The 16,934-nt window shown below is 37.8% G+C and overlaps 1 protein-coding gene across 6 annotated transcripts in view; it reads right to left on the bottom strand.

The window, feature by feature from the left end:
* Positions 1–16,934, bottom strand: part of REC114 (REC114 meiotic recombination protein) — a 57,719-nt gene that overhangs the window by 29,707 nt on the left and 11,078 nt on the right. For all 6 annotated transcript variants that reach the window (XM_033919503.1, XM_033919505.1, XM_033919506.1 and 3 more), the window contains one exon: positions 14,474–14,557. In XM_033919503.1, the coding sequence (XP_033775394.1) occupies positions 14,474–14,557 (84 nt within the window). The remainder of the gene's footprint in view (positions 1–14,473; positions 14,558–16,934) is intronic.

Genomic DNA, 16,934 nt, shown 5'->3' with positions numbered 1-16,934 from the left:
ACTATCTACTTCTTCAGATATATCTGGCTCCTCCTGGTGGTCAGTGGCATTATTTCTCAAACTAACATCCTTGAAAATCCTGAAATTTTCCTTCCTGGGTTTTACTTTTACTTTTTTCCTCGGTTTGACTGGGACCTTGGCAGAGCCCTGATCTGCCTGGTCACAATAGTCACCCAATATATGCCCAGTGTTTGTGAAGCTGACGTATCAAAGCCGCCTGGATGTCCTAATGCTGATGTTACTGGACAGAAAAGGGAGATCAGAAGCTGTAAAGATATTCTTAACATAAGAATATGGAACGTATGAAGCATGAATCAAGGAAAATTGGAAATTGTATATGCCCAGTGTTTGTGAAGCTGACGTATCAAAGCCGCCAGATGTCCTAATGCTGATGTTGCTGGACAGAAAAGGGAGATCAGAAGCTGTAAAAATATTCTTAACATAGGAATATGGAACGTATGAAGCATGAATCAAGGAAAATTGGAAGTATTTAAGATCAAATGGAAAAAAGCAAAATTGATTTGATAGGGATCAGTGAACTCAAATGGACAGGACAGGGCCTTTTTCAATCAAACAAGCATCTGCTACTCTGGTCATGAAACACACAGGAAAAATGGTGTGGCATTCATCCTTTTTTTTTTTTTATCAATTTTAAACATTATCATTTATACAAATAATAATACAAGGAACATAACACAATCTTTGAAAATAAAAGTTAATCTTACATTACTATCATTGTCCTCTAGTCCTCATTACGGGAGATTATCCTGATCTTAACATAAACTACAAACTAAAAATATAATCAAGATCTTTAAACTAAGATCAATTTTACAGTGCACAATTCTACTGAACTCATATTACAATTAAATCAAGTGGCAATTACTTGTGTTTCATGAAGCTTTAGAAACTGTTCCAACTGTATAGAATCTCAAAATATATAATCACTTTCCTTAAATTTCACTAAACATTTGCATGGGAATTTTAAATAAAAAGTAGCTCCTAAGGCTAACAATCTTGATTTTAGATTCAGAAATGCCTTTCTTCTCAATTGTGTTGCCTGGGCTACATCTGGAAATATTAATACATTATATCCACAAAACTTTGCTTGCTTATTTTGAAAATAAGCTTTCATGATTAAAGATTTATCTAATTCCCTAGCACAAGTTATTAATAGAGTAGACCTAGTTTGGATTACATCTTGTGAGTCTTCCAAAAAACCTGTTAAATCAAATTCTATCTGTTCCAACTGGTCTACTCCCAATTCTGCCGAAACTTTCTTTCTCTGCGGGATATAATACATATTTGTTATGGGCAAAGAATCTGGATCTGACAACTCCAAAACTTCTTTAAAATACTTACGAATCAAAATTTCTGAGGTCAATAAATGACTTTTTGGAAAGTTGACCAGTCTCAGATTCTTTGCCCGGAGTATATACTTCATCTTTTCAAATTTTGTATAGGTAATATGTGAATCTTTAAGGACAGAAGATGATAAAGTTTGTAATGTTGATACTTGCGATTCCATAGTCAGGGAACGTTTCTCAATAGTTTTCAGATTTGAATCAATATTTTCTAACTTAATAACTACTTCTTTTGAAAACTTCACATTTTGTGTTACCACTGATGTTAATAACTCCTCTACCCTAACATTTATTGACCATAAATCTTTAAGGGAAATTTCCTGTGGCTCATTCCGGGCTTCTAATGGAGCAAAAGCTTCTCTTTGAAAGGAGATAGCTTTAGGCATCTCCTCATAAAATAATGAGGAAGATACCTCCTGCTCCATAAGAACTACAGTTTGAGAATTGGAACCTCTTTGGGAATCCAAACCAACAGCAATTTTCGGTAAAGGAGGGGGAGTTCTTTCTAGAGGGCTAAGCAATGCCCCCGATAAGGATTCAGCATCCTGATTACCTCCTCTCACATTGGAAGACATAAAATGTCTATCTATAGGACCAACTACTAGAGTCGATACTTTGGGTTTAGCTTTCCTTTTCCCCATTTGATTTTAAATGACCAACTTACTAGCATACAGCTCCAGCAGTCCTTTATTTTCCAGTGTCTCCCAAGGGGCCTAACGTGCCCCTTAGGGCACGCCCCTTTGGCCACGCCCTGCGGCTGCGCCGCAGTAGCGGCGTCCTTTTCACTGTCTAGTGTAGGACCCGGCTGACGTCAGGGCTGTTGTCTCCGCGGGTGCCCGCCAAGATTCGGCACCTGAAGTCACCGGCTCTAGCTGTAATCAGAGCACTGCTGTTATCTGGGGCATGGGAACACCTCCAAAAACGCTGCACCTCTCACAGGTAACCTCCACAGATAATCAGTAGCAGCGTCCTTTTCACTGTCTAGTGTAAGACCCGGCTGACGTCAGGGCTGTTGTCTCCGCGGGTGCCCGCCGAGATTCGGCACCCGAAGTCACCGGCTCTAGCTGTAATCAGAGCACTGCTGTTATCCGGGGCACGGGAACACCTCCAAAAACGCTGCACCTCTCACAGGTAACCTCCACAGATAGTCAGTAGCGGCGTCCTTTTCACTGTCTAGTGTAGGACCCGGCTGACGTCAGGGCTGTTGTCTCCGCGGGTGCCCGCCGAGATTCGGCACCCGAAGTTACCGGCTCTAGCTGTAATCAGAGCACTGCTGTTATCCGGGGCACGGGAACACCTCCAAAAACGCTGCACCTCTCACAGGTAACCTCCCGGCATTCATCCTTAACAATAAGCTTTCAAAGACGGTACTGAAGTACAATGTTATCAGTGACAGTCATGTCAATCCATGTACAGGGAAAGCCGATCAATGTCACCTTGATCCAAGTATATGCTCCAATGTCAGACACGGAAGATGAGAATTCAGAGTTGTTCTATAAACAACTTCAAAATGAAATAGATCAAACACCAAAACAAGATCTACTGATTATTATGGGGGACTTCAATGCAAAAGTAGGAAGTACACCTGAAGATGCAGTAGTTGGAAAGCACAGCAAAGGAGAATGAAATGAAGATGGTGATTAGTATAGTTTTGCAAAATGAACTAACTTTCAATCATGAATACACATTTCCAACACCACCAGTACACATGGCACGTATTGAAATCAAATTGACTACATCTATGTAGGACAGAGATGGAAATCTGCAGTTTCGACTGCAAGGACTAAACCAGGAGCTGACTGTGGAAGTGACCATGAGCTTTTGACATGCAAAATCAAAGTAAAGCTTTGTAAGAAGATCATTAGAGACCTCCCAAAAAATGACATTGAAAATATTTCAACAGATTACTGGATAAAACTAGACAACAGATTTGACTGTCTTGATAACAGGAGATAAGAGAGCTGAAGAGTTATGGAATGACATTAATACCTTAATTAGTGATGAAGTTTAAAAAAAAACCACTCCAAAAGAGAAAGCCGAGAAATTGCCTTGGATCTCAGAAGAAACCAGAAAAGTAGAACAAAGAAGCCAAGCAAAACTCGCTGGTAATAGAGAAAAAAATATCACAATTGAACTGAGTGGACCAAGTTGTATGCAAAGGCTTTATCACGCTTTGGAAACTAAGATCCATAAGAAAATGCTTTGAACTTGCACCTTTCAATCGCAAGTGTTAAGCTTCCTTGACTACTGCAACATTTCATACCTAGCAGGACAACACAGGCATTTCTGGAAACTATCATCCAAAACACTGAAGTGAGACTAATCTTTAACCTGGAAAAAAATTTGACCACTTAACTCCATTCTATCAAAAATTACATTGGGTTCCTGTCGAGGGAAGAGTTCTCTTCAAGTTTGGATGCCTCTTGTACAAAATCCTACATGGCCTACTGCCTAACTACCTAACTGCTCAGTTCTTGTTCTCGTTGCCAAGTCGCTCCACACGTTTGATCATTTTTTACCTTCCCTTCAGTCAAAGGCTGTACTCAGAAAAGATTCATTATCTGACTTTTATCATACCAAGCCGCTTCCAGGATCCTGAACTAGGCCAAATGGTTAGAATATCAACCTCATATATGCATTTTAGAAAGCTATTAAAAACCCTCTGTTCTCAAAATTCTTGTAATCCCTCCAAAACAGCATATTGATGTGAAATTATTGTTAACTTGTTGATGCCAATGTTCTATCTATTGTAGCTCACTGACAATGGTCAGCCCATCTCTTTTGTAAACCGCATAGAACCAAAAGGCTTTTGTGGTATATAAATAAAAAAAAATTGTTATGAGTGTTCTAATGTGAAGTTCAGCAAGGCAAACAATGATATCTAAAGGATATTTGTCAGAAAATTGAATCGGAACATGTAAAAAGAAAAATAAAATTAGCATATCGGGAGGTTAAAAGATTGCAGCAGACATTCCAGCCTTAATTGGGAATGCTTAAAGATGCTAATGGAATGGTACTGAATGATCTAGAAAGTATTAAAAAGATATGGAAAGAATATACAGAAAATCTATACAAAAAAAGGCAATGAGGATAACATTGGGGAAATTGAACTGGAAACTGACGCCGAAGAACCAGATATTTTAAAAGATGACATCATAGCAGCAATTAAAGCTTTATTGAGCAACAATTCACCTGGTATCAATGGTATTCCAACTGAATTAATCAAAGGCCCAGAAGGTGCTATTATGGCCCTCACTCGACTGTCAATAGATTTGGAAGGAGAAAATATGGCCAACCGATTGGAGAAGATCACTGTTCATACCCATACATAAGAAAGGTGACGCCAAGGACTGAAACTACGATTGCACTAATTCCATATGCCAGCAAAATATTGCTGAAAATAATACAACAGAGGCTACAATCATACGTTGACCAAGAACTACCCAAAGTTCAGGCTGATTTCAGAAAATGTTGAGGAACAAGAGACATCATTGCCAATGTTAGATGGATATTGGAAAAGAGCAAAGAATACCAAAATCAATACTTTTGTTTCATCGACTACAGCAAAACATTTGACTGTGTGGATCATGATAAACTAAGGAGAACTCTAGCAAAAATGGAAATACCCAAACACACAACTCAGCTGATAAAGAGCCTCTCCGAAAATCAAGAAGCTGCAGTGAAAACAGAATATGGCAACACTGATTGGTTTCCAATAAAATGTGGTGTCAAGGCAAGGATACATTTTGCCACCTTACCTGTTAAACCTTTATGGCGAAGCCGTCTTCAGAAAAGCAAATTTGGAAGAGCATTGGTTTCAAAGTTGATGGCCGAAAATATAAATCTGCATTATGCAGATGATACAACTCTCACCAATAGCCTGAACATAAACAAGATGAAGATCATGAACACGGAAAATAAAGATTTTGAGCTTGAAGGCAATGGAAAAGAAGTTGTAAAGGATTTCAATCTCCTGGGCTGTTTTGTAAACAAAGTTGCAACTAGCAGGGAAGAAATACTCCCCAGAATAGCACTCTGTCGCTCTTCAAGGATCTCAACAAAGTATTAAAAGGCAAAGAAATAACATTCCAAACGAAGATCAGACTTCTCCATGCACTAATTTTCTCAGTGGTCAATTACAGATGTGAAAGCTGAACACTACGGAAACAAGAGAGAAAGAAGATTGATCATTTGAGCTTTGTTGGAGAAAGATTATATGCATGCCATGAACCACCAGAAGAACTAACAAATCAATTCTGGAAGAGATCAAACTGCCTATGTCACTAGAATCCCAAACGATGAAGTTATGAATTATTTTGGTCATACTGTCAGAAGAGATAGATCATTGGATAAAGACATAATGTTTGGAAAAATCAAAGGAACCAGGCAAAGAGTGAGACCTGCAATCAGATGGCCGGACACGTTGAAAGCAACCATGGGGATGACACTGGAGGATTTTACCATAATAGCACAAAACTGATTTATTTTTAGATCTGTAATTCAAGTCGCTGGACTCGAGCACGAGTCAATGTCACCTAAGAAAGGCTTGGATGTTTAAAAGGACACCAGAAAACAGTGGAAAAAAAATTGAGAGAGATTTTTCTTCTGCAGATGATTCGGGAGCCCAGCTGAAAGATGGACAACAGGAATTTTTTACCCCAACAGTAAAGAGGGTGATTCAAACAATGGAGAGGTCAGATGGAATTTCAAGAACACAATTAAGAGATGAGAAGACCCAACACACACTCCCAACAGAGAACCTTTTGCCAGTAATCATCATCTTTGTCCCTGATGATGGATCAATTTAAGAGTTCTTAATTTGGCCTTAGATTTTGTCCCAACTTTGCGATATGATCTATTACAAGCCAGATGGGTGCCCCCAGGTCTTTTGCATCAAAACATTGCCACCTTTTGCGATTTGGTATTAAGAGATTTAAATGTTATAGAGAACCAATATGGAGGATCTAGAAAAATATATATACAGTCAAACCTTGGTTTGCGAGCATAATTCGTTCCAGAAGCATGCTTGTAATCCAAAGCACTCATATATCAAAGCGAATTTCCCCATAGGAACTAATGTAAACTCAGATGATTCGTTCCACAACCCAAAAACTTTAATACAAAATACTATATGTACTTGTATTGCAAGACCTCGCCCGTTTAGAACACTACTTTCATTTAGTCACTTCACTCCTACAGCGTCAGAGAGAGAACCATTAGCTCAGTTGTGACGCATGTATACTGTCACAATACGAGTATGTACTCATATTGCAAGACTTTGCTTATTTAGAACAAACTCTACACTCTTGCAGTGTCAGAGAGAGAGAGAACCATCAGCTCAGTTGTGATGTGTGTATACTGTATGCACTTGTATTGCAAGACATTGCTTCTATATCAATTTAAAATTTAATAAAATGTTTTGTCTTGCAAAACACTTAAACCAAGTTACTTGCAATCCAAGGTTTTACTGTATTTTATTTTTCAAGTTTATTAAAAGTTTGTTGTAAATGCAATGTCAAGTACTTCAATGCGTATAACAGTTTAAAAATAGGGAACAAAAATAAAACAATTTTATACAAATAAACATAAGGTGTATATATATATATGTACAAATAAATTACCAACACAAAAGGAGAGGGGGATGAACTACAATCTTTAAAGAAAATAAAGAAACATTTAGGGAGAACACATCTGGAGGGTAACAAAGAATAAATATAAGAACATGGATAAGCATAGAACAGAAGATGGAGAAGTTTGTGACCTATACATTAGGTCTGATTAAGATTAAATATTAGAGCATAAGATTTAATGTCTCAAATGCGTCTTTATACAAGAAACTTTTTAAAAAACTTTTGAATTTTTCTAATGAGGGTTCATCACCTAAGTTGGTAAGTTGTTCTAGAGCTTGGGTGTTATAACCGAAAAAATAGTAGATCTCCTAGTACCTATTACTTTCAGTAAATGCTGTTCTGTTGATCTGAGTGTCCTAAATGGAGAATATGGTATGAAGACAATCCAGAAATATTGGTGCATTAGATTGTCAGATTTTAAAGGTTAACAATGCGATTTTATAAGTAATTCTATGCGAGATTGGTAACCAATATGCTTTTTGTAGAAGTGGTATGACATGGTTGTATTTTTTTTAATTAGTAATAATTTTTATGCTGTATTTTGTATAATTTGTAGTCTTATTTCTTTCTGGGTTATACCATGATATATGTGTTGCAGTAATCGAGCCTAGAAATAATTAAAGAATGAATGAGGATGTTAAGAGCTTCTGGTTTTAAAACTTTTGATAAAGATCTAATGAGACATAACTTACAGAAACAGAACTAATCAGAACGGTTTACATGAATTTATTCAGGTACTCAAACAATTTTCCCTGTCTGTCCCTGTGGACTCACAATCTATCTAATGTACCTGGGGCAATGGGGGGGATTAAGTGACTTGCCCAGGGTCACAAGGAGCAGTATGGGTTTGAACCCACAACCTCAGGGTGCTGAGGCTGTAATTTTAACCACTGTGCTACACTCCCCCCTCTAAATACATAATATGACATACTCTGAGTGTAAGGCACTACATTCTTTGAAGATTATAATTTCTCATGCCGACAAGGGGAGAGCAATCATACAGTTGCACATAGACAACTCAGTAATGTGATACATTATCAGCAGTTGAGTTAGAATCCAACTCAGGAGATTGAAACAGTATTAAAAAAGAAAATAGTAACTCAAAGGAAGGCAGACTTTTTATTGGAAAAACATCCAGTGACTCCAGAAACATATTTTCTACCTAAAATTCATAAAGAGTTGAATAATCCGCTGGGTCATCCTATTGTTTCTATGAAAAAAAATCATTGTTGGAACCTCTATCCAAGTTTTGGGATATTTTTTTAAGGGAGGCAATAATAAAAGTTAAATTGTATGCAAAAGAAACAACACATTTTCTTCAGATCTCTTAACGATCTAGGGCAGTGGTCTCACTCGTGGCCCAGGGGCCACATGCGGCCCGCCAGGTACTATTTTGAGGCCCTTGATATTATAAAGAATGATTCTTTATGGAAAACTTGTGCCTTAAGTGTCCAGCGGTCGCATTCTGGAACTTTGTTCACCTCACTGTTGTAACCTCACGCAAGCGCTTTCCTGCATTTGTACGTGATTGTCCTCTCCACTCCCCCTCACAATCACATACAGATGCAGGAAAGCGCTTGCGTGAGGTTACAGCAGTAAGGAGGGCAACATTCTAGAACGTAAGGTAACTATTGGAGGCAGTGCAGCTTGTGTGTCCGGTGCTGGAGGAGGTGAGAGCTGAAGGCGCTTGTGGACGTGACCACCGGACACTTAAGGCACAGGTTTTCCATAAAGAATCATTCTTTATAATACAGAGGGCCTCAAAATAGTTGATCCAAAATCTTGTTTCTTGCAGTTGATACTTTGACAGTTTTTCACTTTCTGCATGTTGCACTGCTTTCAGCTGTGTATAGCTGAAATTATCAGAAGCAATTAAGGAAGGATTTATAAACTATAGTTTATAAATCTTTCCTTAATTGCTTATGATAATTTCAGATAATCCACATTTTGGATTTGTAGGTACTTACCTCAAGCAAAGTTGTCATTTCTTTAATAAGACATTAACTATTTTTTCTGTGGCCCTCCAAGTACCTACAAATTCAAAATATGGCCCTGCAAAGGGTTTGAGTTTGAGACCACTGATCTAGGGAGATTGAAAACAACTGGTGGCTGGTCACTATGGATATCACTGCACTGTATAGGATGATTCCCTCGGATAAAGCCCTACAGATACTGGAATCTACTTTTGGACAAGTATATCAACTTTAGCGTATATCAACTTTACCTACTACACTTCTGATGGACTTAGCTTGAATAGTTTTATTACAGAGTTTCTTTTGGTATAAAGAAAGGTGAATTTTGCCAAATCCATGGCATAGCAATTGGTACTTCTTTGGCCCCATCGCTTGCCATTCTATATGTGGTAAATCTAGAGGAACAAAAAATCTATAGAGCTGATCGATTTAAATGTGTTAAATTTTGGAAGCGGTTTTTGGACGATATACTGTATATTTGGACTTTCGGAAACTTAACTTGGGAGATTCATCCCAATGCTAGATTCATATATCAAGTTTACCACCAGATTTGATTTATATAGTACTGATTTTCTAGATGTACATATTTTCAAGCAAAATAAGATTTTGCAAACTTCATTATATCAGAAAAGTACCTACAGAAATCGCTTTTTATGTTTTTCCAGCTTCCATCCTTACAGTCTAATAGCTAGTTTGCTAATCAGCCAATTTCTGCAGATCAGAAAAATATGTGCTTCTTTGGATGACTTTAAACAAAATGCAAGAGATTAATGGATAAGATGTTTACATCGTGGATATCCTCAGGCTGTAATAAAAACAGCCTATTTACAGACTAAATATGCCCATCGGGAGTTACTTTAGCAGGATGCTGAAAAAGAATCACGCTCACATAATTTATGTGCAGAAATATACGCCCTTATCCATCCAAATAAATCAGATTGAATTGTTGATTCTGTAAATGTGTATTGTCGACCAGTTACTGTGTTTGGTGCAAGCAGAATTGCAAAAATGTGGTCTTCAGAAATCCAACAAATGTCTTTCCTAGGCCAATGAAATGAGTGAATTGGTCTATGAAGATGCATGAAATTTATGAGTGCATCATGCTCTTCAATTGATGTCTCGCAAATGTTTCCAGCTCACCATTTGTTATCATAAACACATGCTATATATTGTCTAGGTTGAAGATTTTCTATCTTTAGAGAAGCATTAACTGGAAAGTCATCCAGTGAACCAATAGTTGCAATGAATGAACATCCCCATCAGGGATAAACTGATGATTTTAACAAGTTCCAGCAATTGTAGAGGCAGTCCCAAATCTTCTTTCTTGATGAGTCTAGTAGACTCTTTCTTCTTTTGAAACAAAAACTTGATTTTTGTCAAATTTTGGTCACAAAACTACTTGGTGAAAGAATTTGGTTTTCTTTTGGCCATTGTAAGCTTGCACGTGCTGCTAACCTTTTAGCAGTTCCACCAATTCCATCGCAGGGTGATTTACCATGACTTGTGCCAAAGAAATTCCACTCAGAATGAATACCAAATTCACAATAGTGATAGCAGTGATTTGCCTTTCTTTTTATTGGCATTGCTAGTATACCACTTTCTATTTTAAGCTGTCTGCTTATCTAACCATTCTTGTTTAAATGCCAAATTCAGAAGACATTTTTCAATAGACCAACTCTTTGGAGCTAGTGTAAGGATTTGTAATTTTTCTGCATAACTTGAAGCCAATCAAGTTTAGTTTTTATTTTAAGCAAAGTAAAAGTTCTGCATAATCTGAACTGGTTTGACATTGATGACTGCAGTTACTGCTAGGTCTTTGCGAAACTTCATCAGGTTCAAAACCACCCAGAGGCAATATGACGACTCAGTGAGGTTTGTGCTTGAGCAATTTTACATTTCACATAACCTCTGGCGTCACTTTATTCAGCTTTAAAGGAGACTCCCCAAGTGCCATCAAGCTAGTACACTTCCCCCTCCGTATTCGTAGTTCGTGGTTTTGGTTATATGTGGTTTTTCGATCGAAGGCCCCACCCCCAAATTTACATCACAGAAAATCGCTGCTCCAAGCTGCACTGGGACAGGTCAGGTTATTTGCGGTTTCCTGTATTTTGTTTTATTTTTTAACAGAAAAACCATGTTTGCTGCTTTGCCGTTCCCTTATCACCGTGAATGCGGACAGGGAAGTGTATTAACTTTTTCAATTTTTTTTTAGAGGTGTACGATGTCTGTGTCTGAGACAAACATGGTTTTTCCTGCTACATAGAGCATTTTGGACCCCTGTTCGTTTAAAAAAATTAGATTGTTCTAAGTCTGATAGATGTTGGCATTGCCATCTTGAAGTAGGGACTTTAGATCATCTATTGTTCTATTGTCCATTTATTATGGCATTCTGGAAATCAATTTGTTAGAAAATCATGTGGCATTATCGTATGATACGGTATTATTTGGTATGTCTATGAGGGTAAGAGTCAAATATCTTCCAAAAATAATAAACTCTTACTTATTTTAAAAGGGGTTGCCATAAAACAAACAACATATAATTGGAAAAACTGGAGTAGACTAAACTATAGTTTTTGGTGGAATTCAGTGTGTCATATTTATAAAATGGAAAAAACATTAGGTATTCAGAAAGGGAATTTTACTAACTTTCAAGATGTGTGGGGGCCATTAACAAATTATTGCAATGAATAATTATCATTTCCCTTATTTGTATAAATGAAGTAATGGGGAAGGGGTAATTTTTGATGATTTCATTGTTTGTTATGAGTTTGTTATGAAAGGAAAGGATAATCTTTATTATATGGTTTATATATTGTGATATATTGAAGGGTAGGGAGGGAATGAATAAGTATAGAATTTCAAGTGATGTTTTTAAGTTAAAATGATGTTACTTATTCATTCCACTTGATGTAAGTTATAAAAATGAATAAAGAATTAAAAAAAAAAAAAAAAAAAACTTTTTCAATTTTTGCAATTGTTCATCAGATGATGGATCAGATAAACACCAGAATGACTACTCAAGTTTCTTTATCTCTTTTTGACAAGTTATGCACAACTTTTGACTAGGTGTGAACTGATTTTTTTTGTCAGTCTTTAATTGCTCTGCAACATTGTCACTGATAAGCTTCAGACTCTAACCTGACAATTAGGTTTCAAGAATGGATTGCAGCATGACCTTTGTAAAAAAAAAAAAAATTGCATTAAAAACACTGCCTCATAATGGAGACAGATAGTTGAACTTTCATTGAAACTTTGAGATGTTCATTGAGTCAATAATTTCTGATGACTTGTGTGAAGGTCTTTTATGAGTTTTAAGGCCTTCTCTGCCCTGTAGGCTGTTAAATGACATTGTGATTCATTGATTTTGCCAATGGTGCAAGCATCGATTCTATCAATAGTTTCTGGATCCATTGCTTATTATCCAAATGTTCAGAAAATAAACTCATTTTTTCAAGCTCTGGAAATCAAACATGTGAAAACAAAAGCAAAAGATTACATTATTAGCATGCCTGGTATTCATAAGCAAATTTACTCATATCAATAACAATGGTGTAACATGAAACACATAGTAACAAAAATAGCAAACAAAATCAACTGCTTTTATATACAGATTTGATTCAGCACTATAATAATTATGCAATGTCATCACAATTAAGGTTTAAAACAAATAGTAAGCAGTAAGCAGCAAATTATATATGATGTATTGTTATTCCACAGTTCAGCCTGAATATAGGAAGAATTCTCCAAGGACAAATACCATTAATACTTTCAAATAGTTCAAGTTATGCTGCTTTGAATAAGCAGAATTCAATTGCAAATTTATTCTCTGTATAAAAAAACACCTTCCTCCAATGCTTTTTGAACCAAAGTGATTGCTGGTATCAAAACTGAAATACAAGGCTTCAAAGATGAGTAAAATTTGTTCATATTTTTGCTGCTCTGTTTGACTTGCAATATCTTTGGAAATAAATGAAAGCAGGCCTTGAAATTTTCATAAGTGAATAGTAATCAATAGTTGAGCAGGTGTACCAAGCAAGAAATCGCTACTTAAATTTTTTACAAATCTAGGGCACCCCAAAGATGAACTAAAAAAGAAACATACTAGAAGTTTTTGATGGTATTTACTTTTTCCTTCTTTTTTGGTTTGTGTCTAGCATATCACGCATCACGTTGGTGATGACGTCATGACACCCGGCTCCTTTTTTGAATGAACCGGGCACGTCTCTCAGTCTCGCGGCTATTTTTGGGTGTGCCATTCCTGCTTGTTTGCTGTGTGAAAGTGTTTGGAAATATTAATGATGAGTGAAGACTTTTTTTTTCCCCTGAAGTAGCCTTGGTAAGGCGAAACAGAAGTGCTTTCTGTCGGAAGTAAGCCTTTTTGGAATACTTTATGAAGAAACAATTAACATATCATCTGAGAGAGACGACTTCAAGATAAGTCTTTCACACTTTTGCATGTTCTAATAGTAACTGAAAACTTTCCTTCTCCTGGCTGTAGTCATTGCAATATGTTTTATGCAGAATTAATCATTTTTTCATCCAGTTTTAATAATGACAGATAATGAAATTTGGAAAAATAAGTTTATTGAGTGAAATGAAAGACTGATATAATATATATGTACGGAGTTTTTTCAGACCTGTGATGATACGGGTGGCTTAAGGTACAGTGTAGTCCCGGCTGCCCGTGTATGAGGTCTGTTTTTTGTACTCATTTTTCTGTCTTTTGATTTTGGTTTTGTATGAATGTGATTTTCCTGCTAAATAAATTTACAGTATGTTTCTTTTTTGAGCTTTTGCTTAGCATACACGACTGTACCCTCATATTTATTGACCCCAAAGATGCATCTAAAAATTAGCAATTAAGCTTTTAGAATTTTTTAAGTCTAGGTTAAGTACAAAAAGTTGTACCATTAGACTAAATTTCAGACTGATGTTAGCAACAGGAGGCTCTTGAAGTTGCCCATTTGTTTCATACGACATGCACAAAAATAAGGCCTCTACTTAGGCACCTCTTACTATATGAATTTCAGGTTTTAGGGGTTGAAGCTTTGCATGACTTAGTGCCATAAGTTAGGTTACCTACATGTCAAGTTGCATTAAAATTGAAGGTGGTAAGATGGGGACCACTTGTACAGTTGACATGGACTGACCCAAAACTGAAGGGGGCAGCAGAGCCCTCTGGAGAAGGAGGAGAAGTTAAAAACCTGGAATGGATTTCTTCTGTATGGCTCACGAGCATGGGTGGAATATCTCATTGTCCAGAATGACACACCTTTCCACCTTCCTTATAGAATCATAATAATGTTAGAATACTTATTCAAAGAACTAGATCTTCAGCTTCTTTCAAAAAATTATATCTTTTTGATATAATACACACTGCTCTTTCAGCCAAAGAAAATTCTTAAGGATCGTTGAACTAGAAAAATACTGGAAAACATATTTAATGGATGCCTAATGCAAATAAAATGAAAACCACGCAAAGATAACTAAATCATTAATTCAGCCTTACCTTTATTTTTGAACCAAACAACAGACAGTCGCCTCGTCTTCCTATCTTTAACCATTTGTGAGCATCAATTAATGAGAAGCCCTCCTGAAATAATAAAGATATAATTTTGTACAGTTATCAGGAATGCTAATTTTTTTTACAAAATAAAATGCAAAATACTTATTAACCCTCCCTTTTATCAAGCTGAGTTGCTGAGCAGCACAAGCTAAATGCCGAGCCACCCATAGGAATAGAATGGGCGGCTTGACATTTAGCTCGCACTGTATAGTGCAGCTTGATAAAAGAGGGGGGTAATTGCACTAATCTGTTCTTCAAATTATACAACAGCAATATTTATGAAATTTGAGGTTGGGTTTTTTTTCCTTTTTTGAGGAATGCGTCCGCTGGCAAAGGCTTAGGAAACTCTTGTCAGCCAAAGCAGCAGAGCAGACCGAAAGATTAGGTTCTTACCTTTGCTAATCTTTTCTTTCTTGTAAATCCTTACTTTATTCCGGAACCAATGGGTTATTTCTCTCCTCCCTCCAGGAATCTGTAGGAAGCCTCAAAACCTTTAGAGCTTTTACCCCCCTCCTCCTCACATCTTACCACTGAGTATGCTCCTATGTATTCCAGTCAGTCTTAAAGCAGCCAGGAACATCTGTACAAGATAAGAACAAGAGAAAGAGAGGAACGGGGAACTCTCCAACAAGCACATTACTTCTGCTCTTATAAACAAATGCAACAACAATGCAAAACAAAATAACAGGTTATAAAATGGTGAAAACATGAATGACAAAACAATGCTAAAAGGAGGCACAGCTTGCATTGACAGAGGGGGGTACCTGAACTAGGGAACACTCCCAGATGAAGTGCTAAACCCAGTTTGATGGCACTCTTATAAAGGCTGGTCAGAAACCCAGCTTACCTGTACTAGTAAGGCAGACAATAAGCAAATCAGCAAGTATAGTGTGGGTTCCTGGAATAAAGTGAGGATTTACAAGAAAGAAGATTAGCAAAGGTAAGAACCTAATCTTTCGTTCTTGTACAATCCCACTTTATTCCGGGATCAGTGGGAAGTAACAGAGTAGTCCCGAAAAGACAGGGTGGGGCTGATGAGCCTGCTGCCAACCCAGAGGACCCAAAAGCAGTATCTGCTTGGCCGTCACATCGATCCTGCTAAACTTGGTGAAAGTATGCATGTATCCAGAGACATAGCCGACAACTCTGTCCAAGAGGAGAAACTCCTCTGGTCAAAAGAGCCCACACCCCTAGGGAGGGTTCCTCACACCCGCTACGTAAGTCACAGAAATGGCTATGCGAAGCCACCTGTAAATGGTAGCCTTAGAGGCTGGCCTATCTTTGCGGGCAGAACCCACCAGACCAAACAGGTGGTAAGAGAGGCCAAACTCATTGGTAGCCTCCAGATACTGCAACAAGCCTGGGCATGGCTAAGGCCCACAACACCCAGTCTTGCTCCCTCGAACCAGAGGAAGCCAGACTTCCTGATTTACATGAAATCAGAAACCACTTTCAGAAGAAAAGAAGGGACAGTACACAGTAAGCATCACTGTGGAATTTATGAAACGCAGAAAAGGATCACTACAGAAAAGAGCCTGAAGCCCTGAAACACTCCTGGCTGAAGCAATAGGCACAAGACCTGCCTTGAATGAGAGATCCAGTGGGGACACCTGCTCCAGATGCTCATATGGGGGATAAGCCAGAGAGCGAAGAACTACATAAGGTTCCAGGTCGGACAGAGAAGGTGCAAGGGAAAATCTCAGATGTAACGCAACCCACATCCGGATGAACTGCCAAGGAGCCCCTCAGGGAAGGAGGGTCCATACACAAAAGACCAGCAAGCTGAATCCAGAGCAAAGCTACTACTAGACCCTTCTACTCCAGGACCAGCGGAATCACTGGAAGAGAAGGGTCCTTAGCATTAGTGTTGCCTGTTATTTTGCAAACCTTCTGAGAGGGAGACTTTCCCCTTTCCTGGGAAGAAGATTCCATCAAGTACCTTGGGATTCTCCTCCCCAGAGATATGTCAACCTTGCACTCCATAAATTTTGACTCACTTTCTTTTAGATACCATACAGAAACTACATTTATGGCAATCATTTCTCTTGTCAGCGTCTGGTAGAGTGTGTTACCTCATTGGTTATAAAAAATTTCAAGTACTACCATTGTTATTGTCTCATAAACATGACCTTAAGTTAATGAAGGCCCTTCAGCATTATTTATGGAGCAGTAGGAGAGCGTGGATGCCCCTTGCCAGGTCCTGTCTTCTGAAAGCTAAGGGAGGGCTGGATCTTTTGAACATTTGTTTGTATGCCCTGGCTTGCCAGATACAACATATAAAATGATTGGTTTAGGGGTACTTCCTATTTTTCAGACACCTTTGGAAATGGCTCTTTTGACCCAATACCATTTTAGTTATCTGCTTCATGTCTCTGCTCCTCCTATCTTACGACTCTATTTACAG

The sequence above is a fragment of the Geotrypetes seraphini genome, chromosome 14 (assembly GCF_902459505.1).
Source record: "Geotrypetes seraphini chromosome 14, aGeoSer1.1, whole genome shotgun sequence".
Lineage (NCBI taxonomy): Eukaryota > Metazoa > Chordata > Amphibia > Gymnophiona > Dermophiidae > Geotrypetes > Geotrypetes seraphini.
The sequence above is the reverse complement of the archived record's forward strand: the minus strand, read 5'-3'. Positions and strand labels throughout refer to the sequence as shown.